At 37.9% G+C, this 27,377-nt stretch overlaps 1 protein-coding gene across 2 annotated transcripts in view; it reads left to right on the top strand.

Moving 5' to 3' along the window:
- PPP1R32 (protein phosphatase 1 regulatory subunit 32) overlaps window positions 1-27,377 on the top strand; it is a 1,379,387-nt gene that overhangs the window by 361,622 nt on the left and 990,388 nt on the right. For both annotated transcript variants that reach the window (XM_044059651.1, XM_044059652.1), the window contains exon 7: window positions 15,618-15,730. In XM_044059651.1, the coding sequence (XP_043915586.1) occupies window positions 15,618-15,730 (113 nt within the window). The remainder of the gene's footprint in view (window positions 1-15,617; window positions 15,731-27,377) is intronic.

Here is a 27,377-nt window from a genome sequence, read left to right as displayed (position 1 = left end):
TACATCACAGTCTTCACTTTCTACAGTATTCCTGCATTCCATCAGAGAAAAAATTGTGTGGCAAACAAGCTGGGCAGGACAAAGGCAGGCCCCTACAAATGGGAGCTAGATCGGAGGGGGGGGGGGCTTTCAGGTTTGATCCATCTATGGAGAGTTCCTCAAGTTGACCTTTTTCCCTAATTTGTGAACAATTAATTGCAAAATTCATCTCCAGGACTCCATGCAAGAAGGACTGGAAGATAGATGCCTTTTCTTTTCCTTAAACAGGAATGTTCCTGTATGCTTTTCCAGCCTTTCCACTGACACCTAGGGAATTTGGAAGATACAGAAGGAATCTCTCAAGATCATTGTGGTGGCTCCCTTCTGGCCCAGGCAACAGTGGTTTTCCCTTGTTTTAGAATTCGCCAGGGGTAAGTACAACAGACCTCCTCACAGACTGAATCTACTCACATGAGAAAAGTGATGTTTGATACATCCTGACCCCAAATAACTGCAAATGACTGCTTGGATGATAGGGTCTTAATACCTTTTAGGCACCTGTTTAATGAGAAAGTGCTACAGGTACTAATTGAGGCATGAAAGCCTGCTACTAGAAAAATCATTTATTAACAAATAGAAAAGGCTTTTTAGTTGCTATTGACAACAACACCTGCACCCATTCATGGCTAGTGTTTCTCTGGTTTTACAACATTTGTGTGAGTTACATTCCTGTGTAACTGTTTTATTCCTCTGTTGAGGTTCATTTGTTGGCCATTTCACATTTGCCCAGGGATCTCCCTCTTTCAAGGCATTTCCATGTCAGAATGCTTTTGAAAAGGATATTACTCAAGATGCCTCCAAGAAAAATGGCGGCTCCTCCTTGGAATCTTAACTTTGTGTTAGATAAGCTAACACTTGCACTATTTGAACCAGCTCATCTGTTTGTCTTGAGGAAAACAGTTTTACAGGTTACTCTGAACTTTGCAAGAGGAGTATCTGAGTTGCAAGCTCTTATGATGGGTCACCCTTATCTCATTTTTTACAGAGGCAGGGTTTTCTTGAGCACCAATCCTTTATTTATGCATAAAGTGGTATCCAAGTTTACTTTAAGACAGACTATCCATCTCACTTTGTTCTTCCCTGAACCCCTAAATGAGGGAGAAAGGATGCTTCATACCTTGGATATCCACAGACAACTCACATTCTGTCTTGACAGAACTAAATCTTAAGAAGTTCTGATCAGTTGTTCATTTCTTGGGAAGTTAAGAAGAAAGGACAACCTATGTCAAAGCAGAATATTTCCAAATGGTTGTTTCAGGCTATTACCTTTTGTTATTCCCACCACAACAAAACTATTCCCAGCAGGGTCAAAGCACATTGTATCAGGGCCTTGGATTCATCTATGGCTTTTTGGAAATTGTTGGACTCTAGAAGTATTCTATTTGCTGTAACTTGGTCATCTGTAAATACTTTTCCAAAGTACTAGAAGCTAGATTCCTTCTCCACATCAAGCGTTGCAAGGACCATTCCCCAGGAGCTCCTGGACCCTTCTCCTCCTTCCTCCCAATTGTTCTAAACAATGGTAATCTTCACATATAACTTAGGCTACTGCAGCAGTGATCAGTATGAACATAGTACAGTTGTGTAGGTAGACTTACTGTAACAGTAGATGTTTGAATGATCACTGCTGCTGCAGTAGCATCTCCATCCTTCCATCCCCCAAGTTTTTTGATGTACTTTTCTATGCCGGGGTATGCACATTTGTTTTTTGTTGTTCCTAGCAATGTCTTCTCTGGTTTTAGACTGCCTCTCTAAATTGGCATGAAAGCTCTGAAGGGCTTAGTGCCCAAACCTGTCTTTTTAATCTGTTCAGCAAGGAAGGTGCTCTGAAGCTTTTGAAACTGGCTGGCTCTTGTATTCTATGCAGGCTATAACCCATATAGCTTAGGCTACTGCAACAATGATCATTTGAACATATACTGTTACAATAGGTTTTTCTTACACAACTGTACTTTGGTGCAGCGGTAGCCTCACAGCAAGAGGTTCTCCCGTTCGATTGTCAGCTTGGGTTGGGAGTGCCTTCTGTGTGGAGTCTGCATGTCCTCCCCGCGGTTGAGTGGGCGTTCGAAAGACATGCATTGAATGGGCATGCCTTCGTTGAAGGTTGAGCATTGGGCTGGCAACCCGACACCATAAAAAACAACTGTCAATCATTAGTGGTCTGGAGTTCCACTGTGACGACCCCTAACCGGGAAAAGCTGAAAAACAAACAACAACAACTGTACTTTGTTTCTTGTATCAGACTTTCTTTTGTATTTTCTGGTTATTTTAGTGTTGGTTTTATTTTGGGAGTTAAAGCCTTCTTTCTGCACAAACTGGGTCCAGTTTACTTCTCTTTTGACTTTTGATTTTTTTCTTAAAGTATGTATTTTAGCTTTGATGTGTTTAATGCTCATTTCCCCTATTCTGTTATATTTTCTACAACTACTTGCCCATATTCATTATGGTTCTCTTGCAGTATCTTGTGAAGAAGCATGCCCATAATGTTAATTATGTTGCTAAGACCTTTTTTCTTTTTTCTTTAGTAACTTTTTTATTCCTTGACTTTTGAGATACTTCTTTTTAGTGATTTTATAACTAAGTTGTATAGTGATTTGTGTATTGTGAGAGGAAATAGAGGCATTGTTGCTTCCTTTTTTATTGCACATACACAACTGATGCCCGTCTTAATCTGTTACTGGCAGTGAAGATCAAGGTCCTCTATTAGTTTAATTATTGTAGAATAACGTGTGTGTTGTACCTTTAAGAAGCATTTCCAAGATCTGTGTGTGAACATAAATACCAAGCATGTGTTAGCTTCAGTGCCATTTTGAATGTGCAGTCAGAATGTTAACATCTATGCGCATGATAGGTAGTTTGTTTATAAGTGAAAGTTACTTAACCTCATTTATGATGTGTTTGCATGGGTTCACTACATAATCTCGAAAGTTTGAAATACCGAAGTTCAAAATCTCGAAACTATAAAGCCGAAAGCCCTAAATGCCGAAAGACCAGAAGCATGAAATTCGAAATCCCGAAAGTACAACACACATACATACACATACACACAGCTTCCCCACACAATCAAACATATCATCCTACAATACAGATAAGCAGGAGGGCAAGCCGCCCTGCACCCCCAGTGTGGAGGCTGCACCCCCCCACACCCCCCCTACTTAAATATACTAACTCCGAGATCGCACAAACAGAAACACAAGGGAAACTCACACCCACACATTTTACAGTCCCTCACACACACACACACATATCACAGTCACAACACACACTAACACACACACTAAAGCCCCTAACCAACACACTTACACATAGATACTTACCTGAATTCCACCTATCCATCCACAAACCGCAACACCAGAAGTGCTACTTCAGTATCTCCGTACATCAGGATTTTGAATTTTGCACTTCTGGTCTTCCGGTATTTAGGGCTTTCGGCTATATAGTCTCGACATTTTCAAATTTGGTATTTCAAAATTTCGAGATTATGTAGTGGACCCATTTACATACAATAAAGCTGCTTAAGCAAGAACCCACAATGCTCACTTGTTTTATCCTGACCTGATGAGTGATATGGTGTCAGAACCGGGTTGGCAAAGACTATTCTTCAGAGCCACAAGGTGCAGAGGTAATGGCAAAAGAAAACTAAAAGAACCCAGAGCAAAAAAGGGCTAGAAACAAGCTAAAGGTAAAGAGAACACACACAAATTATTATTTTTAAAAAGTTAAATGGAGCATTACAAGGGCACAAAACTTATTGTTAAGCAAACGAATAGTACAGAAATGTTTATTAAGCAAATGAGAAATATAAAAGAGCTCATTAATCAGATGAAATTATTGAAACCAAGTTATTTGATAAAACAAGCATTAGAAAGGTACGTAAGGGTTCAGAATTACCTCAGAATTGTAAAACAAGCATGTTTACAGTTAAAACAAGCACAGGAAAGTATAATGGGCATGAAAAGAGATTAAATAAGCAAAACAAATATAACAAAAGGGTATAAAAGGCACATTAAGCGATTCAATGAGCAAAACGACTATAATAGAAAGTGCAGAAAAGGGCACATTGAGTATAAATAAAGCAAAGACAACTGCATGTGTTTAGGCACAAATTACTACTTCGTATTGATTGAAGCCTTGAACAGCATAACTAGAGTTCTTCGAAGTATCTCAAAGTTTGTAAAAGTGCTTACAGTGTGTGCTTATTACTGTGCATTTATTTCAAAGAGTTTGTTGCGTGCAAAGTGCATCTATTCCATGAAGTGCAGTCAAGTGCAGCCATTTCGAAAAGTTTCTTGTGCCTGGGTGTGTCTGTTCGCAGAGTGCCGCCATTACAGAGTGTCTCTTGCACTATACAGAGATGTTTGGCAAAGTGCAGCCATTTTGGGGAAATTCCAGTGTGCTGTGTACTGTTTATTCGCAAAGTGCAGTTATTTTGAGGTGTTTGTCACTCTGAGCTTCTGCTCAATACATTCACAAATTGCAATTACTTTGAGGCAATACATTTGCAAGGTGCCATTACTTCGAAACAGTTTATTTGAAAAGTGTCATTACTTTGAGATAGTTTATTTGCAAAGTACAGTTACTTCGAAGTGTTTCTTGTCCTCAGCTTCTATCGCTCAGTTTATTTGCACTATGCAGTTGTTCAAAATGTATCTTAAAATGATGATACATGACTTTGGCAGTAAAAAATGGCTTTGGCATTAAAGCAATTACAAGATAAAGGCTCATACAGTAAAATAATGATAATAAATGACTTTAGCATTAATGCCTTTACAAGATAAATGGCTTATATAGTAAAATAATTTCAAGGCAAGTGAGTTTTTACAGTAAAGAGATGTCAGTGTTACAGTGCCCAGGAAACACAGTTACTCAAAGGATCGTTATGTTTTTACAAGTACTGGCATAAATTTTAAGCACATGCATATGTGTATGTACAAGTGTGTGGGTTCATGCATATTTGCAAGAGTTTTCACTGAGATATGTCAATATGGCAGACGGATTTCATAAGCCACAACCACTGTGTTTGAGCAGAATATTGCAGAGAATTGGAGAATATTTGAGCAAGAATATGACATATTTATACAAGCAGCTTATTCTGATAAAGATGCATGTACCAGGCATTCATTTTGCTGAACCTAACAGGGTCAGAGGCCATTGAAAGGGAGCATTAATTTGTCTATGCACCAGCAGTATATGAAGGTGAAGGGGAAACTTGTTGTGTTGTTGTGCAGGCTGAACCAAGGGAAGATCCCAAGTGTCTAAAGCACAAATTCAGAGAAATGCGTAACCCCCAGACTAATGTTACACTAGAGAGGCATTTGTTTTACATGAGAGATCAAAAGCAAGGAGAAACTTTTGCAGCTTATATTACTGACCTGAGAAACAAAGCTAAAATGTGTAGGTTTGGTAATTTAAGGGATGAGTTGATAAAGGACAGACTTGTGCGTGGTGTTAATAATGCTGCTGTAAGAAAGATTTTACTTTGTGACAGTGATTTCACTCTGAATAAAGCAATTGAGATTTGTCAGATTCATGAAGTTACAGAAAGGCACCCAAATATGCTTACTAGTAATAAGAGCATGGTTTCAGTAGGCTCCAGAGCTCATGTAGACAGCATGCATCATGTGACAGGCAGAATCAGATCTAAGCATGTGGCAGCAGCAGCTCCTGCTGAACTTCCAAGTAAAACCCGTAGTCATCTAGCACATTCCAAGAACAGTTCAGTTAAAGGATCATGCTCGGTGCAGAACCAAGGGTATCTAGTGCAAAACAGACGCTCAGTACAGCAAGGAGTGAATCAACAAAACCCACATCAAGCTTTATTGTTAACTGTCGCAGTTTGTGGTGCCAACCATGAGTCCAGAAGAGAAAAGTGCATGGCAATTGGTCAGCAATGTCAAATGGTGTAAGATATGGAACCATTTTCAAAGATTTTGTAAATCGAGTAAGCCTCACACAGTTACAAAGAAGGGCCACTTCAAAAAGGAGGTTGATAAAATAGACCTGCAACAGTCTGCTTTCTAAGTAGATGGTGTGTTAGTAATTGGTGAAAGGATTGATGCAGTAGATTTATTGGCAAGAAATGAAGTGTTTTGTACTGTCCGGATCAATGGTAAATCCACCGAGCTTAAAGTAGACACTGGTTCAAAGTGTAATGTCATGTCTGCAGATACTTTTGCAAGGGTCAGAGCTGGTGAACAACTAAATATGACTAGCTGTATGAAACTTGTAGCTTATGGAGGTGAAGACATTCAAACTGAAGGCTCAGAAGTGCTTTCATGTTTTGTGGCCAAGAACTGTTATAACCTATTGTTCTATGTGGTTCAAAGACCTGTGCAATCAGTATTGGGTCTCAGAGACAGTTTGAAAATGAATCTGCTTTCTTTTGCCAAAGAAGTTCATCAGATAAGCACATGTCCTAGTTCCAGCTTCACCAATACTATTTTTCAGAGTATGCTGATGTTTTTGATGACAAATTGGGCAAACATCCAGTTGTGTATTCCATGAAATTAGAACCCAGAAATCAATCCAGTGGTCAGACCAGCAAAAAAAGTTCCAGTAGCAATGCAGCATAAAGTCAAAGCTCAGCTGGACAAAATGGTGCAACAAGGTGTATTTGTTCAATTTACAGAACCTACTGAATGGGTGTCATCCATGGTAGCAGCTCATAAAAAAGGCTCAGATGAAATCAGAATATGCACTGACCCAATGGATTTGAACAAAGCATTGAAGAGACCGCTTCATCCCATATGTACAGCTGAAGAGGTTAAAATCCTGATACCGAATGCCACTGTTTTTTCTGTCTTAGATGCAAAGAGTTCATTTTGACAAGTGATGCTCGATCCCATTAATTCATTACTGACTACATTCAGTACCCCATTTGGAAGATATAGACTCCTCAGAATATCATTTGGAATAAATTCTGCAAGTGAAGTCTTTCAGCGTGCAATGGAGCAAATTTTTTCAGGTTATCCTTGTGCCATAATAGTAGATGATATATTGTTTGGAGGCAATGGTGAGGTAGAGCATGACAGAAATCTTAAGAGAGTTGAAGTTGAGCACGTGAACTGAACTTAAAGCTCAACACTCTGAAGTTCAAATTCAGACTACCAGAAGTTACATATGTAGGTCATTTGTTTACAAGTATGGGCTTGAGACCAGACCTGTCCAAGCAAGCAGCCATTCTTGAAAAGCCAGCACCAAATAATGTGCAAGCTCTATAATATTTTCTTGATATGGTAAATTACTTAGGGAAGCTTATACCAGACTTCAGTGAGTTGACAGCGCTTTTGAGAGAGCTCATACGTAAAAATGTTACTTGGTCATGGCTAGACTAGCACCACAGAGCATTTGAAGTTCTTAAGCAGAAAATTGCTACCTCACCAATATTAAGATACTATGATGTCAGCAAACCAGTAGCTCTTTCCTGCGATGCTTCAAAATTTGGTTTAAGTACAGTTATTCTTCAAGAAGGCAAGCCAGTAGCCTACGCATCTAGAACACTTACCCAGACTGAGATACAATATGCTCAAACTGAGAAAGAACTTTTGGCAATAGTGTTTGCATGTTCCAAGTTTCCTGATTATATCTATGGTCATGAAATCCAGATTGAAACTGATCATCAACCTTTAATTATATTTTAAAGAAGCCTATGCATTCACCTCCAGTGAGATTACAAAAATGATGCTTAAATTGCAAAAGTAGAACTTCAAAATGTTCTATACGAAAGGCAAACTTCTTTATCTGGCTGATACCTTATCCAGATCACCCAGAAATAGAACTGAACAGCTTGACACAGAGAATTTTGACTTTGATGTTATGGAAGTGCGTAATTTTTCTACCACAAGACTTGATGAGGTATTAGATCATACAATGACTGATCCAGTTTTGCAGAAGCTCACTTACTATATCAGTGTTGGGTGGCTGTCAGAGCAATCAAGTGTACCATCAGAAGTGCAATCCGACTTTCCTTACAGAGATGAGTTGTTGATGGAAGATGGCATTATTTTCAAAGGTCCTAAGATTGTTGTTCCTGCTTCTTACAACAAGAATATATCCAAATTTTGCATTGCGGTGACTTGGGTTCTGAATCTACTAAGAGAAGAGCAAGAGGACTAGTATTTTGGACTTCTATAGTGAAAGACATTGATAGAGCACTTTCTTCCTGTTCGGTATGTAATAGTACTAAAGCGCGTTTGCAAAAAAAGCCACTTCAGCTAAGTTAGATTCCTGAACTACCTTGGTCAATTGTAGCTACTGACATATTCGAGTGGAACAATCAACATAATTGACTCTTATTCAAATTGGTTCGAGATCTGCTACCTAATCTAACTTCTACTACAGTCATTACTAAGTTGAAACTCCATTTCTCAGTCCATGGAAGTCCACAGAAATTAATCTCTGACAATGGTATGCAATTCACCAGTCAATTGTTTCAGAAATGTGCAGGAGAATGGGACTTCGTGCATGTTACTTGTAGTCCAGAGTATCCGCAATCGAATGGATTTGCTGAACATGCAGTACAGAGCGCAAAGCAATTACTTAAAAATGATAATACAGATTTTTTTTTAATTTACTCAATCTCAGAAACATACGCTGTGACGATATACTTGGCTCACCTGCTCAGAGACTTCTATCTAGGTAAACCAGAACAACATTGCCTATCCGTTCTAGTTCATTGAAGCCTAAAGCTAAGAACAACCAAGCCATCAAAGCCCAGTTATCTAGAAAGCATTCTTTTCAAAAGTCCAGCAGATTTCTTTGTCCATTGAAAAAGGGAGAGACAGTGAGGATACAAACAGCGAAAGGTTTCAACCGGAATGGTCACGTAACAAGTATTTGCGCAGAGCCGAGATCCTATTTTGTTAAATCTGAGATTGTGGACTACAGGAGAAATCATAGATATCTTCTTCCTGTAGCAGAACTGATATCGTACCTGTGATAAAGACACTAACTCTCAGAGAAATCCAGATGATATTCCTGTTCCAGAATGTGTCTTGACTCCTGATACTGTTCCGGCTAATGATTCCAGTGTTCCTAAGATTGAACAGTCAACTTAGACAATCCCGTTTGCTAAACCAGATCCCAAATTTTATGTCACATGATGTGGTCACAAGCCTAGTGTGAAATATACAGCAACTTGGACATAGTTGTATATATGTATCTAGCTTTGTATAATTGCATGATGAAAATAATTTCTGTTTAAATTACATATTCATTACTATCAGTGACAATGCCTAACTTATTTTCTCAAAGAGGGAGGGTGTGTTGTACCTTTAAGAAGCATTTCCAAGATCTCTGTGGGCATATAAATACCAGGCATTTGTTAGCTTCAGTGCCATTTTGAATGTGCAGCCACGATGTTATGTGCATGATAGCTAGTTTGTTTATAAGTTAAAGTTACTTAACCACAGTTACAATGTGTTTGCATACAATAAAGCTGCTCGAACAAAAACCCATGATGCTCGCTTGTTTTATCCTGACTTGGCGAACAACAGTTATCATTACTGAAATGGTACCAGGAAAGTAAATGAAAAGAAAGCAGACAGGCAAGAGGAGACGAGGAGGGGAAAGGGAAGGAAAGTAGAGGGTAGGGATGACAATACACCAGGGGCCTGATTCCAAAAGACTTACTCTCAATGTAAGTGACTTACTCCGGTTTAAGTCTGCCCTGATTCCAAAAGACTTACTTTAGTGTAAGACCTACGTGTAGACAAGCTTACATGGGAGGGGGGGATTCCAAAAGATATGCTGTCAGAGTAAGTCACTTACCCAGAGATGAAGTCTTAGAGTAATTTACCTACTCTGAGAACAACTTTTGGAATCTGGCTCTAGTACTAATATTATTGCTCATGTCTTTTCAAAATAATTAATAGAAAAAAGACAAAAAAATAGTGGGGAGTCCCAAAATGTTGTTGTGTGTGTGTGTGTGTGTGCATGTGTGTGTGTTTTGTTTGTGTATGTGCATCTCTCTCCCTGTTTATGTGTATGTGCGGGCAAGTGTGTGGGCATGTGTGTGCACGCGTGTGTGTGCCTGTGTGTGTGTGTGTGTGTGTGTGTGTGTATATCTATATATACATGTAGTACTTTACAGTGAAAAGGAAAAAAATATAAATGTCTATAACACTGATGTAAACATTTCAAAAAACAAAATGCTGTGAGGATTAATCTTGGAGCCGGCAAAACTAACAGCAAGTGTTGTCCCCCCCCCCACCGAAACACCATACCCCCTTCTAATTATATATACTAACTCTGAGATTGCACAATCCCCAGGGACAAGAAAGGACATAAGTCCCTACCTGGGGAATGTCGATCTTGCACATATATTGATTATACGTTTCTTTCAACCAGATAGTGTTGACCAGATATCGACATTTGTGCATTTTGCTAAAAAGTATGCAACCTGCCATACATACACACACAATGAATCACCTTCAGTCTCCATGGCTGGTGGTCCATTTTGAATGCCCTTTTGCTTGATTGATACTTCAAAGTATTGAATTACCACTTCATGGAATCCTACACCTTTGAGACAATATCGCTGAAACTGCAGAACATTGAACACTAATAGCAAAACTCCTCTCATTTTAGAAGCATTGTGGGGATACCTTACCACTCAAAAAACACAAGTTTAAAAACTGAGAGTCACAAAATGATGCACACTATCAGCACATTTTAATGGGAGATTTCATGTTAGCACTGAAAAAAATAACTAATAAAAAAAACTTCAGCCTATGAGTCTAGTGGTATATAAGGCCATTTGCTCTAAATAAATCTGTTTCCTGAAGTTCATGCTTTGATTCTTTTAGTCTCTGTTTGCCTTTTGTGTGACTCTGAGTAAGTTACTTTACCAGAATTTGCTCCATTGGGATTGTGTGTCCAGTGAACTTACCCAGTTAAGAAAGAGTTTTTTTTTTAATTGTCACATAGCTTATTCTTAATAGTGACTTATGCCTTTCTAACTGCATTTTCCAAATAATGCCTGTATGGATCCTGCCTTACTTCTACAACTTTCCTTCTACTGTTTCATATTTCCCATAAGCCATTATGTCTGCACTAAATTTAGACACCATTTATCTTCCTTCCAGCATCTTCCTGAAGTCTTTTAGTTAAGCTTCTGTTTTTGTTGTTTCATCTGCCCCTTTGTTGGTTAACCTCCATGTAAGTTCAATACTTTTTACTTTAGTTTTTTATTTTATTTTATTTATTGCCGTTTACACTTCCTATTTGGTAGTGGTCCAGTGCATTAGTGCATCCTGTAGGACATTATTTAAAGAATTTTAGAACAATCTTGAAGGCTATGTGCAGATAACATCACTGAAAGCGCACAAATCCAAATCTGTGACTAAAGATGTCAGTGTTCTTCTAAGGTCAAAATGCAGTCATATTTTCCTGCAGTTACCAAGCTCTGTACAAGTTAATCCTGTAAGTCAAAGATATGCATTTACATTACTGCAAGCCATTTTATTTCATCCACATACAACTTGTAATTCCTTAGCAGATCACATTTGTGCCATCTTACACTTATCCAAGAATGTCGACACCTAGTAACCTATGTGGCTATTCATTGTTGGTATACTGCATTTCCTGAGGAGTACCTTTTCTGCCATAAACATATAAAGGTTGCACAATTCATCAGTAGGTATACCCAGTGCCACAGTGCTCAAGGAGTCAATACAGGCAGAAATAATTAATTCTATAAATTGCTGATGCCCCTCCCCTGTGTGGTTTTGTAAAATCTATATACCTTTCTCCAGTACAAATATAAAAACCTTTGAGGGAGAACCATTAGAGTTTGCACTACTCTACTGACATTCCTTTTTAGAAAAAGTATTAAATTGCAGTATATTCTGAGGTCACTAAATTGTGGTTTCTTTCAGTTCTACTGCATTTTCCAAACAAAATTATGAGAGATCTCCTTTTAAAAATATTGCAGTCCCTCCATGGTGGCCTAACTGAATGATCTAAGAAAGGACACATACATGTGGATTTTGGGGTCTACTTTGGTTGGTCGAAGTTTCAGTACTTCGAAACCCACTTGTGCGAGACCACTTGTTTGAAGTACTGAAACTTTGAAAACCGAGTACGGAGATCACAATACAATGCAGAATGAGAATATTCCTTTTTCCTCGCTGAAGTGCGATCTCGGAGTTGGTATATTTAAGTAGGGGGGTATGGGGGGGGTGCAGGGCGGCTTGCCCCCCTGCAAAAGATTTTTTTTTTTTTTTTTAGTCATCCAATCAGCGACTAGATTTCAACAAAAGTGCACTTTCGTTGAAATGCACTTTCACTGAAGTGGGCATCTACCTTTCTTATTTGAAGTAATGAAATTTCGACAAAGAAAAGTAGATCCGGATATTGACATACTACAATTAATATTTCATGTTTTTGCTGTGCTTGTTCAATTACCAGTTTCTGTCATCCCATGTAATCTACCGGTCTTGATGATGAAATAAGAGGTACTTACGTATTATCGCAACCACATTCTTAAGCAACTCACTCGGCTCTTCTTATAAACGGAAGAGAAATCCCAGTTCTGTGAAGAACTCAAGGTGCCCTCAGCTACAGCCTCGTTGGATAACAGTAACAGTTGATCAGAAAGAAAAAGCAAAACAAAGGAATCATAGAATGTGTACACTTGATCTGATTGGAGAGTTTTTTGCCATGGGTCTTGGATGAAAATGAGTTACTGCCTACTTGCATTATCTCATGGTAAAGAAATCTCAGATAAATAGTTTTATTGTTTGTTCCTTGTTCACTGTCATGCAGCTGTTCTGCTAATGACAAACATGTCATGACATTATTTCCACAGTACGGTTCTTTAACCATTCCTGTTAACGCAACAGTCCAGGTAACTTCCATGAATGAAAGGGAGTATTGAGACAGCATTACTTCGTAATTACAACTCAGAGAAGCGAGGCAGCAGTCAGAAAAGAGGAAAAAATAAGAGAAAAACATGATGGGGTGGGGTAAATTACTGTAACTTGGCTGAGAAAAAAAAACAAACCTGTTTTTCACCTTTGTCCCATTAAATACAGCCGCTAATGCCGCTTGCACATTCATGATAAACACGGCAAATATGAGCAAACTGGGTAAGACTTCTGACTTTCTATCCCACTAGGGTTATTTTCAAAACAAAAAGGAAATTGTCGCTCTATAAACAACTCCGAGCACACATCAAATAAATCTGTTGGTATAAAAGTGACACTTTCAGTGAAAAAACATTTTTCACCAGTTCACTGTTTATTATCGGAACGTCAAGTGAGAGTGAGTTGCTTACGAATGTTGTTGCGATAATACGCAAGTACCAAATAAGATGATAAATATAACTGTCAACCAAAGCACAAAGTCAAAATGACATTTTGAAAATGTAGTAAAAAAATTGAAGGGAAAAGCCATATGTTCTGCTGCCAGCATCACCAGCGCTCCTGAAGTTGTCTCTGGTGACAAAACAGCACATACTGCTGTATAAGATATAGTGTCACCAGACTCATCTGTGAGGACAGCAACCTCTTGATAAGGGCTAGAACCATCAGAGTAGTTACAACTGAAGCTGTTTCAAACTGTGGATGAAAACACACTGTTTTAACAGGCACAGTATTCACCCTGACACATTGCTTTACATGTTTCAGGAAAGACTGCAAGGGTGCATCAAACCAGTAAGAGGATTCTGTGTGTTTTTCTGTTTCCTTGTGTTTTTGTGTTCTGTTGAGTGAATGTATGCATGTGTGTGTGTGTGTGTGTGTGTGTGTGTGTGTGTGTGTGTGTGTGTGTGTGTGTGTGTGTATGAAATAATGTATTTAGGATATGTCTCCCCTCTTAAGAATGAAGGATCCATAGCAACTGTTGAACAGATTTTGGAAAAGCTGAGCATTTAAACACCACAAAAAAAGTCACTGAAAGGAATTAATCTTGCTTTTCTCGACTCTGATGGGCAGTTTGATAGAAAGAAAGCTCTTGGTTTCTGTGTTGCTGTCATTAGGAAGGAATGGTGTCACCTACCCCTCATTGTTCATTCAAGAGCCATGCTTCTATCCTTAGCTCTTACTATATGGCAAATAGACACAAGAATTTTGGAAGTACAGGCAAGGGTTAGAATAATTTAGTACACACTTATCAATGATATTACAAGAAACTTCCTTTTTTACTTCTCATAAAGCAGCTAGAGAACTTTTTGCACTTCTATCATTTTATTTTTTAGATACATGCAGCTATTTATTGAGTTAAACCTTGCAGAAGAATACTGTACTCCAAAGAGTCCATTTTAATGAGTCTCTAAAGATGCGTACCATTTTTGGAGCCTCTTTTAAGTAAATGATCAAGTTTTTTTTTAAAGATATATGATTTGGTATTTTATTTTTTGTAAGGGCATGCCACTTGCAAGTATGGGATAGCAGTGGGTCAGTGATATCCAGTTTTATAATTTAAAGTTGCTGTGATTAATTTTAATATACCTCTTGCCAACACTGACATATAAAAACTGTGACACACACACACACACACACACACAGTCAGCAAGTTGTGCTGGAAGAAATTCCCCTTCAAGTTGGTGTGACTGTGGAGCTGGTGTATATAAGGTGGGGGGCTGCTCCCAGTAAAAAAAAAAAAAAAAAAAAGTCTTAAGTGTTTTTCGGCAGGAGTTTTTTGGCTTCCACTATGAGTGGATGAAAGCATATGTGCTGAGTATCGGAATTCCCGAACTCCACTCACCAAAGAAATCCTGCCAAAAAACACTTTTTAAGAGTTTTTTTAATGGGGACAACCCCCCCACCTTATATACACTAACTCCACAGTCACACCAACTTGAAGAAGGGGAACATTTCTCCCAAATAGGAATCTCTTCCAGCACAACTTGAACAACAACTTGACAGTGATTTCCTGTTCAGGAACTGCAATCATGGATCGAGTTGAACTTTGGACAGTAGAAGCTTGAGTGTTTAATCCTTGTCCACCAGAAGGTCACCCTCCCCACACACACACACACACACACACACACACATACACACAAAGTACCACCACCACAGGGAAACCTGAAGTGGAATATCACCACCATTCTTTTTTTTTTGTTATTCAGAAAGCTGAAAGCTATTTTACAAACTAATCTGAACTGAGACTGTGTGGTTCATGGCCATCTGTAATAATTATCTGAAGAGCACCATGTTTGCTTACACATTTAGGATGATTCTCTTCTGTGAGTTTTATGTAACTTTACAGTGCTTGTTTACTATAACATATCAGTCATTTACAGTACTCTAAAAGCTTGATTGAATAGTTTTATATACAAGATAAATAAAACTTGCAGTCAGATTTGTAATGAAAATGAGCAAATATTTTGCTTGTGAATATCTATAATGTACTCGTGAGTTATTCTGGCTACCAGGTGCAGTTTTTTGTGCCTGGTGATGCTTTTCGAAATGAATAGCCAGAGTTAGCCTCAATCAGTCAGGCCACAAAGAAATCCTTAGGACAAAATAAAAATTTGAGAAGGCTTGGCTTGATATTACAATATCAGAATGCTTTTTTTTCAAATATTCCTTACATGCTGCACTAGAGTTATTTTATTGATTATCTTTTTGTTCTAGCTTTATCACACTTGAAGTTCATTGGATCCAAGCAGAATACTGGTCATACTGAAGGTTCCCCCCTCTCACCAGTTACCTATCACCCACCCTCAGCCTACCGAGGAGCTCTGCCAGTAAGTGTCAATCAGCAAGGTGTGATTAATCAAGTGAAAGAAGTCTGTCTGAATTTTAATAGTATTTATTGATCTAACAGAAGAGTATGGGGAAATATGTAGAAAATTTTCAAATAAAGGAGATTTCTTGAAATGCATTATTCTAAGAGTTTTCATCTGAAAGTAAAACGAAGTGTGAACATGCCATTTTTTAAGCACAATATCAGTTTGAAGATATTTGCATAGAACACAGTTTAATGCATCACAGCAGGTAACAGAATAGAACTTATTATACAGTAAGTGAAAGAGATGTGAGTGCTTACAATATTAGTCATTTTTAAGGGGGAACCACTGGAATCGGCAATAGCAGGAAACTCCTTCTTCAAGACCTTGTCGTCAACATAACTCTTTCATTTTGCAGCTCTATCAGTTGGATGCTGTACTTATCTTTTGTGCACACTGGGCTATCACACTTTGAGTCAAGGATGGTACATCTGGCTCCATACTCTTCCGTTCTGCGTCATGGAATGTGAGCAAGCACTTCTGAAAGATAGAAACAAAACAGGTTATACAATGATAATTTTACCATAGTTACTGAGTGTCATCCTTTACATCACAGACTGTCTTACCAGCATTTCACTTGCCACAAAGTACTTGTCAATGGCACCCTCTCATCAACTGCAGAGACCGGTACAGTGCGTGCAATCACTGAGTGTGTTCCTGCATAAAGTATACACAAGGACATCAGAAGCTAATATGCATAGTAAACAGGACATTTAAATTTATGTTCAGAAGTTAGCTATTCCAAACACACAGGAAGTAGATAATAGAAGCATGTAGTAGTTCACTACTATATACATAAAGAAGCTCCCATGCTACTATATACCAGATGGGCTCTTAAATAACTAATTCTCCTATGTATATAATATATCTTGTGTATGTAAGAGGCAGAAGTCTGTTCCTATATATGAAGTATGAGAGGTATTACGGAGCAATGTTAACAGTACCTATGTATGTAAGGGGACAATGGATGTTTGGTCAGTTAGTAAGACAAATGTTAACAGTACCTATGTATGTAAGGGGACAATGGATGTTTGGTCAGTTAGTAAGACAAATGTTAACAGTACCTATGTATGTAAGGGGACAATGGATGTTTGGTCAGTTAGTAAGACCAATGTTAACAGTACCTATGTATGTAAGGGGACAATGGATGTTTGGTCAGTTAGTAAGACCAATGTTAACAGTGCCTATGTATGTACGGGGACAATGGATGTTTGGTCAGTGAGTAAGACCAATGTTAATAGTACCTATGTATGTAAGGGGACAATGGATGTTTGGTCAGTTAGTAAGACCAATGTTAACAGTACCTATGTATGTAAGGGGATAATGGATGTTTGGTCAGTTAGTAAGACCAATGTTAACAGTACCTATGTATGTAAGGGGACAATGGAAGTTTGGTCAGTTAGTAAGACCAATGTTAACAATACCTATGTATGTAAGGGAACAATGGATGTTTGGCAGTTAGTAAAACTAATGTTAACAGTACCTATGTATGTAAGGGGACAATGGATGTTTGACAGTTAGTAAGACTAATGTTAACAGTACCTATGTATGTAAGGGGACAATGGATGTTTGGTCAGTTAGTAAGACCACTGTTAACAGTACCTATGTATGTAAGGGGACAATGGATGTTTGGCCAGTTAGTAAGACCAATGTTAACAGTACCTATGTATGTAAGGGGACAATGGATGTTTGTTCAGTTAGTAAGACCAATGTTAACAGTACCTATGTATGTAAGGGGACAATGGATGTTTGTCAGTTAGTAAGACCAATGTTAACAGTACCTATGTATGTAAGGGGACAATGGATGTTTGGTCATTTAGTAAGACCAATGTTAACAGTACCTATGTATGTAAGGGGACAATGGATGTTTGGCAGTTAGTAAGACCAATGTTAACAGTACCTATGTATGTAAGGGGACAATGGATGTTTGGTCAGTTAGTAAGACCAATTTTAACAGTACCTATGTATGTAAGGGGACAATGGATGTTTGCAGTTAGTAAGACTAATGTTAACATTACCTATGTATGTAAGGGGACAATGGATGTTTGGTCAGTTAGTAAGACCAATGTTAACAGTACCTGTGTATGTAAGGGGACAATTGATGTTTGGTCAGTTAGTAAGACCAATGTTAACAGCACCTATGTATGTAAGGGGACAATGGATGTTTGGTCAGTTAGTTAGACCAATGTTAACAGTACCTATGTATGTAAGGGGACAATGGATGTTTGTCAGTTAGTAAGACCAATGTTAACAGTACCTATGTATGTAAGGGGACAATGGATGTTAGGTCAGTTAGTAAGACCAATGTTAACAGTACCTATGTATGTAAGGGGACAATGGATGTTTGCAGTTAGTAAGACTAATGTTTACAGTACCTATGTATGTAAGGGGACAATAGATGTTTGGTCAGTTAATAAGACCAATGTTAACAGTACCTATGTATGTAAGGGGACAATGGATGTTTGGTCAGTTAGTAAGACCAATGTTAACAGTACCTATGTATGTAAGGGGCAATGGATGTTTGATCAGTTAGTAAGACCAATGTTAACAGTACCTATGTATGTAAGGGGATAATGGATGTTTGGTCAGTTAGTAAGACCAATGTTAACAGTACCTATATGTAAGGGGATAATGGATATTTGGTCAGTTAGCAAGACCAATGTTAACAGTACCTATGTATGTAAGGGGATAATGGATGTTTGGTCAGTTAATAAGACCAATGTAAACAGTACCTATGTATGTAAGGGGACAATGGATGTTTGGTCAGTTAGTAAGACGAATGTTAACAGTGCCTATGTATGTATGGGGACAATGGATGTTTGGTCAGTGAGTAAGACCAATGTTAATAGTACCTATGTATGTAAGGGGACAATGGATGTTTGGTCAGTGAGTAAGACTAATGTTAATAGTACCTATGTATGTAAGGGGACAATGGATGTTTGTTCAGTTAGTAAGACTAATGTTAACAGTACATATGTATGTAAGGGGACAATGGATGTTTGGTCAGTTAGTAAGACCAATGTTAACAGTACCTATGTATGTAAGGGGACAATGGATGTTTGGTCAGTTAGTAAGACCAATGTTAACAATACCTATGTATGTAAGGGAACAATGGATGTTTGGCAGTTAGTAAAACTAATGTTAACAGTACCTATGTATGTAAGGGGACAATGGATGTTTGACAGTTAGTAAGACTAATGTTAACAGTACCTATGTATGTAAGGGGACAATGGATGTTTGGTCAGTTAGTAAGACCACTGTTAACAGTACCTATGTATGTAAGGGGACAATGGATGTTTGGCCAGTTAGTAAGACCAATGTTAACAGTACCTATGTATGTAAGGGAACAATGGATGTTTGGTCAGTTAGTAAGACCAATGTTAACAGTACCTATGTATGTAAGGGGACAATGGATGTTTGGTCATTTAGTAAGACCAATGTTAACAGTATCTACGTATATAAGGGGATAATGGATGTTTGTTCAGTTAGTAAGACCAATGTTAACAGTACCTATGTATGTAAGGGGACAATGGATGTTTGTCAGTTAGTAAGACCAATGTTAACAGTACCTATGTATGTAAGGGAACAATGGATGTTTGGTCAGTTAGTAAGACCAATGTTAACAGTACCTATGTATGTAAGGGGACAATGGATGTTTGCAGTTAGTAAGACTAATGTTAACAGTACCTATGTATGTAAGGGGACAATAGATGTTTGGTCAGTTAGTAAGACCAATGTTAACAGTACCTATGTATGTAAGGGGACAATGGATGTTTGGCAGTTAGTAAGACCAATGTTAACAGTACCTATGTATGTAAGGGGACAATGGATGTTTGGTCAGTTAGTAAGACCAATTTTAACAGTACCTATGTATGTAAGGGGACAATGGATGTTTGCAGTTAGTAAGACTAATGTTAACATTACCTATGTATGTAAGGGGACAATGGATGTTTGGTCAGTTAGTAAGACCAATGTTAACAGTACCTGTGTATGTAAGGGGACAATTGATGTTTGGTCAGTTAGTAAGACCAATGTTAACAGCACCTATGTATGTAAGGGGACAATGGATGTTTGGTCAGTTAGTTAGACCAATGTTAACAGTACCTATGTATGTAAGGGGACAATGGATGTTTGTCAGTTAGTAAGACCAATGTAAACAGTACCTTTGTATGTAAGGGGACAATGGATGTTTGGTCAGTTAGTAAGACCAATGCTAACAGTACCTATGTATGTAAGGGGACAATGGATGTTTGCAGTTAGTAAGACTAATGTTTACAGTACCTATGTATGTAAGGGGACAATAGATGTTTGGTCAGTTAATAAGACCAATGTTAACAGTACCTATGTATGTAAGGGGACAATGGATGTTTGGTCAGTTAGTAAGACCAATGTTAACAGTACCTATGTATGTAAGGGGCAATGGATGTTTGATCAGTTAGTAAGACCAATGTTAACAGTACCTATGTATGTAAGGGGATAATGGATGTTTGGTCAGTTAGTAAGACCAATGTTAACAGTACCTATATGTAAGGGGATAATGGATATTTGGTCAGATAGCAAGACCAATGTTAACAGTACCTATGTATGTAAGGGGATAATGGATGTTTGGTCAGTTAATAAGACCAATGTTAACAGTATCTATGTATGTAAGGGGACAATGGATGTTTGGTCAGTTAGTAAGACCAATGTTAACAGTGCCTATGTATGTACGGGGACAATGGATGTTTGGTCAGTGAGTAAGACCAATGTTAATAGTACCTATGTATGTAAGGGGACAATGGATGTTTGTTCAGTTAGTAAAACTAATGTTAACAGTACATATGTATGTAAGGGGACAATGGATGTTTGGTCAGTTAGTAAGACCAATGTTAACAGTACCTATGTATGTAAGGGGACAATGGATGTTTGGTCAGTTAGTAAGACCAATGTTAACAGTACCTATGTAGTAAGGGGACAATGGATGTTTGGCAGTTAGTAAGACTAATGTTAACAGTACCTATGTATGCAAGGGGACAATGGATGTTTGGTCAGTTAGTAAGACCAATGTTAACAGTACCTATGTATGTAAGGAAACAATGGATGTTTGGTCAGTTAGTAAGACTGATGTTAACAGTACATATGTATGCAAGGGGACAATGGATGTTTGGTCAGTTAGTAAGTAAGATCAATGTTAACAGTACCTATGTATGCAAGTGGATAATGGATGTTTGGTCAGTTAGTAAGACCAATGTTAACAGTACCTATGTATGTAAGGGGACAATGGATGTTTGGTCAATTAGTAAGACCAGTGTTAACAGTACCTATGTATGTAAGGGGATAATGGATGTTTGGTCAGTTAGTAAGACCAATGTTAACAGTACCTATATGTAAGGGGATAATGGATATTTGGTCAGTTAGCAAGACCAATGTTAACAGTACCTATGTATGTAAGGGGATAATGGATGTTTGGTCAGTTAGCAAGACCAATGTTAACAGTACCTATGTATGTAAGGGGACAATGGATGTTTGGTCAGTTAGTAAGACCAATGTTAACAGTACCTATGTATGTAAGGGGACAATGGATGTTTGGTCAGTTAGTAAGACCAATGTTAACAGTACCTATGTATGTAAGGGGATAATGGATGTTTGGTCAGTTAGTAAGACCAATGTTAACAGTACCTATGTATGTAAGGGGATAATGGATGTTTGGTCAGTTAGTAAGACCAATGTTAACAGTACCTATATGTCAGGGGATAATGGGTATTTGGTCAGTTAGCAAGACAAATGTTAACAGTACCTATGTATGTAAGGGGATAATGGATGTTTGGTCAGTTAGTAAGACCAATGTTAATAGTACCTATGTATGTAAGGGTACAATGGATGTTTGTTCAGTTAGTAAGACTAATGTTAACAGTACATATGTATGTAAGGGGACAATGGATGTTTGGCCAGTTAGTAAGACCAATGTTAACAGTACCTATGTATGTAAGGGGACAATGGATGTTTGGTCAGTTAGTAAGACCAATGTTAACAGTATCTACGTATATAAGGGGATAATGGATGTTTGTTCAGTTAGTAAGACCAATGTTAACAGTACCTATGTATGTAAGGGGACAATGGATGTTTGTCAGTTAGTAAGACCAATGTTAACAGTACCTATGTATGTAAGGGAACAATGGATGTTTGGTCAGTTAGTAAGACCAATGTTAACAGTACCTATGTATGTAAGGGGACAATGGATGTTTGCAGTTAGTAAGACTAATGTTAACAGTACCTATGTATGTAAGGGGACAATAGATGTTTGGTCAGTTAGTAAGACCAATGTTAACAGTACCTATGTATGTAAGGGGACAATGGATGTTTGGCAGTTAGTAAGACCAATGTTAACAGAACCGATGTATGTAAGGGGACAATGGATGTTTGGTCAGTTAGTAAGACCAATTTTAACAGTACCTATGTATGTAAGGGGACAATGGATGTTTGCAGTTAGTAAGACTAATGTTAACATTACCTATGTATGTAAGGGGACAATGGATGTTTGGTCAGTTAGTAAGACCAATGTTAACAGTACCTGTGTATGTAAGGGGACAATTGATGTTTGGTCAGTTAGTAAGACCAATGTTAACAGCATCTATGTATGTAAGGGGACAATGGATGTTTGGTCAGTTAGTTAGACCAATGTTAACAGTACCTATGTATGTAAGGGGACAATGGATGTTTGTCAGTTAGTAAGACCAATGTTAACAGTACCTATGTATGTAAGGGGACAATGGATGTTTGGTCAGTTAGTAAGACCAATGTTAACAGTACCTATGTATGTAAGGGGACAGTGGATGTTTGCAGTTAGTAAGACTAATGTTAACAGTACCTATGTATGTTAGGGGACAATAGATGTTTGGTCAGTTAATAAGACCAATGTTAACAGTACCTATGTATGTAAGGGGACAATGGATGTTTGGTCAGTTAGTAAGACCAATGTTAACAGTACCTATGTATGTAAGGGGCAATCGATGTTTGATCAGTTAGTAAGACAAATGTTAACAGTACCTATGTATGTAAGGGGATAATGGATGTTTGGTCAGTTAGTAAGACCAATGTTAACAGTACCTATATGTAAGGGGATAATGGATATTTGGTCAGTTAGCAAGACCAATGTTAACAGTACCTATGTATGTAAGGGGATAATGGATGTTTGGTCAGTTAATAAGACCAATGTTAACAGTACCTATGTATGTAAGGGGACAATGGATGTTTGGTCAGTTAGTAAGACCAATGTTAACAGTGCCTATGTATGTACGGGGACAATGGATGTTTGGTCAGTGAGTAAGACCAATGTTAATAGTACCTATGTATGTAAGGGGACAATGGATGTTTGTTCAGTTAGTAAGACTAATGTTAACAGTACATATGTATGTAAGGGGACAATGGATGTTTGGTCAGTTAGTAAGACCAATGTTAACAGTACCTATGTATGTAAGGGGACAATGGATGTTTGGTCAGTTAGTAAGACCAATGTTAACAGTACGTATGCAGTAAGGGGACAATGGATGTTTGGTCAGTTACTAAGACCAATGTTAACAATACCTATGTATGGAAGGGGACAATGGATGTTTGGCAGTTAGTAAGACTAATGTTAACAGTACCTATGTATGCAAGGGGACAATGGATGTTTGGTCAGTTAGTAAGACGAATGTTAACAGTACCTATGTATGTAAGGAAACAATGGATGTTTGGTCAGTTAGTAAGACCGATGTTAACAGTACATATGTATGCAAGGGGACAATGGATGTTTGGTCAGTTAGTAAGTAAGACCAATGTTAACAGTACCTATGTATGTAAGTGGATAATGAATGTTTGGTCAGTTAGTAAGACCAATGTTAACAGTACCTATGTATGTAAGGGGACAATGGATGTTTGGTCAGTTAGTAAGACCAATGTTAACAGTACCTATGTATGTAAGGGGACAATGGATGTTTGGTCATTTAGTAAGACCAATGTTAACAATACCTATGTATGTAAGGGGACAATGGATGTTTGGCCAATTAGTAAGACCAATGTTAACAGTACCTATGTATGTAAGGGGACAATGGATGTTTGGTCAGTTAGTAAGACAAATGTTAACAGTACCTATGTATGCAAGTGGATAATGGATGTTTGGTCAGTTAGTAAGACAAATGTTAACAGTACCTATGTATGTAAGGGGACAATGGATGTTTGGTCAGTTAGTAAGACCAATGTTAACAGTACCTATGTATGTAAGGGGATAATGGATGTTTGGTCAGTTAGTAAGACCAATGTTAACAGTACCTATATGTCAGGGGATAATGGGTATTTGGTCAGTTAGCAAGACAAATGTTAACAGTACCTATGTATGTAAGGGGATAATGGATGTTTGGTCAGTTAGTAAGACCAATGTTAACAGTACCTATGTATGTAAGGGGACAATGGATGTTTGGTCAGTTAGTAAGACCAATGTTAACAGTACCTATGTATGTAAGGGGACAATGGATGTTTGGTCAGTTAGTAAGACCAATGTTAACAGTACCTATGTATGTAAGGAGACAATGGATGTTTGGTCAGTTAGTAAGACCAATGTTAACAGTACCTATGTATGTAAGAGGACAATGGATGTTTGCTCAGTTAGTAAGACCAATGTTAACAGTACCTATGTATGTAAGGGGACAATGGATGTTTGGTCAGTTAGTAAGACCAATGTTAACAGTACCTATGTATGTAAGGGGCAATGGATGTTTGGTCAGTTAGTAAGACCAATGTTAACAGAAACTATGTATGTAAGGGGATAATGGATGTTTGGTCAGTTAGTAAGACCAATGTTAACAGTACCTATGTATGTAAGGGGACAATGGATGTTTGGTCATTTAGTAAGACCAATGTTAACAGTACCTATGTATGTAAGGGGACAATGGATGTTTGGTCAGTTAGTAAGACCAATGTTAACAGTACCTATGTATGTAAGGGGACAATGGATATTTGGTCAGTTAGTAAGACCAATGTTAAAAGTACCTATGTATGTAAGGGGACAATGGATGTTTGGTCAGTTAGTAAGACCAATGTTAACAGTATCTATGTATGTAAGGGGATAATGGATGTTTGGTCAGTTAGTAAGACCAATGTTAACAGTACCTATGTAGGTAAGGGGACAGTGGATGTTTGGTCAGTTAGTAAGACCAGTGTTAACTGTACCTATGTATGTAAGGGGACAATGGATGTTTGGCAGTTAGTAAGACTAATGTAAACAGTACCTATGTATGTAAGGGGACAATGGATGTTTGGTCAGTTAGTAAGATCAGTGATAACAGTACCCATAGCCGACCTTAGGCATAGGCCAACTAGGTGGTCGCCTAGGGCGCCGCAGTGGCGGCTGGTGACTTCACATCAAAGGGGGGTTGCAGGAGACAGTTGAATGGGTGGTGCCAGTGGGAAGGGGTGTGGCCAACTAGAAAGGGGTGGAGCTCTGCTCAAAACCACAAAAACTGGGACTCTAATTAAATATGCTGCCCTGGGTGCCAAATCGTCATTATGAGAATCCAGTCAAGACAAAATGAAGTGTATAAGAAAAAAAATATTTCAATGCATTGGCTACATGACAGTTTACTTAATATCTAGATGGAAACAAAAAGGTTGCAAGGCATGAAAAAATAAATTACTTTTTAAATACATTACTGGAATGCCAGTCAAAATCAAGTATAAAAAAAACAAGCAGCACTCATCTCAAACCACTCCTGCTTGCACTGCAGTTCTAATTATAATTTATATTCAGCTTTATAAAAGTACCAAGTAACATGTTGAAAGTAGAATTTTCTGTGATAGCCCTACTTGTAAAAATGTTTCTTATACAAAAAAGACCTTGTGTCTATCAACAACTATCTACTTGTTTCATGGGTAAAACATGATCAAAGTAACAAATGAACAGCAAACAAGAAACAAGCTCAAGATAAATTGCTTAAAAGATTACTGCACAGGTTATGTACCATACATGATAGACTGGCATTCTGTTTAGTTTACTGGTAAATACTGCAACTCTGCAACAAATGTAGTGAGCTTCTGAAAATACTGTAATGTTGTCCTTTATTACAAATACTGTCATATGCATTTCAATACCTAAGGCTTATACGTTATCTAGTTGTGTAAATATTCTCTGCATGGCAACAACAAAAAGGCTTTCAATGTTGGTAATTCTTTAACAGTATGCTTATTAAAGCTTACTTGCATCTTATAATCTCAGACAAGCTTACCTGATGGTCATTAAAGCATTGCTACTTAAACACAGAGCAACAGGCAGTGCAACAACATGCATTTTCTGAATAATAATAAGCATAAATCAACAGTATAAAATATGACAGAAAACCAGAACATTCTGCAAAATCAAGGATAGGTGAAAAGCTACTGTAGTACTTGTGTCTACCTTGGATGGGGAATACTCTGCACACTTACACTGCATAACTGCTCATTGCCTTGCTTGGACACATCCAGAGTCACTACATGGGGGAGTGGGTTGCATGAAGCCTGTCACAATTTGAAATGTCTCTGGCTGACGGTGATAGCCCTGGCACATTTGTCAAACCTCTCAACCTCAGAGCAAGAAATCTGGACAAAGCCATAAACAGAAGTGGGACAAAGGACCAAAAATAAGGACATTTTCATTTAAAAGTTTTATTTTACAATTTGCAGCACAAACACTAATAGACATCTGCAAAACAAAGCAATGCAGCCTCACAATGAAAATAGACTTAGCATTAAAACTTCTCTGCCCTTGAAACTCACATTCATTGAAACAGCATTGAAACACAAATTCAAAGAAAATTCATCTGGTCAGTGGCAGATAAAGATCAACTTTGGGCTGTTTTCAAATCATAGGCCCCTTGCACATGAAACATACATGTGTTCTTTGATACACCTTCCTGATTGTATTAAATTATATTCCTTGCATAATACAGTACAGTTGTTAGAGGGCGTTTTAAATTTATTGTTTTGAACATTTTTCCAGTAAACAATGAAACAAAATGAATGCTCCAATAATGACAAAAACTGCCCAATTCAGAACATTTCCATCATAAAAGTCTACTCAAACTTCTACAATCCACCAGTATCAGTAAATATGCACAATATCTGCAGAAGTAAAAGTCATCTAAATAATTCCACATTAAAGAGATCTGTAACTAATGAAGAGGCTGATGCTAGCAAACAACTTTATATTTCATTGTTTCATCTACAAATAAAGTGCTTGTTGCCCTTGAGGAATAAATTGCCAATGTTACATTAAAAAAATGATATACTATTGTAATAAGGAATGGATTGCAAACTGATAACAGGTTCATAGTTACTAGGTATCTCTGCCAAAGAGGATATGTTCAGGACTGAATCATCCATCCCCTTTAAAAGTAAAACACAGTACAGTATCAGCAATGCATCTACATACTATGGGAGTAGAACCTACAGCCTTCTGCACTGAAATCAATTACACTACCTGTTGTGCTATTAACAATGCAAGCAGACTCAGCATACGCAGCACTAAATTTATCTTCCCCTGAAGCTCTTAGCTCCTTGTAAAATACACTCGACACTCAACTGTATCTCTCAAATTTGTAGCACATGATCACAAGAA

This window comes from Protopterus annectens, chromosome 17.part0 (assembly GCF_019279795.1).
Source record: "Protopterus annectens isolate FY-2018-M chromosome 17.part0, PAN1.0, whole genome shotgun sequence".
Taxonomy (NCBI): domain Eukaryota; kingdom Metazoa; phylum Chordata; order Ceratodontiformes; family Protopteridae; genus Protopterus; species Protopterus annectens.
Note: the sequence above shows the minus strand (reverse complement) of the source record. Positions and strands in the feature narration are given on the sequence as shown.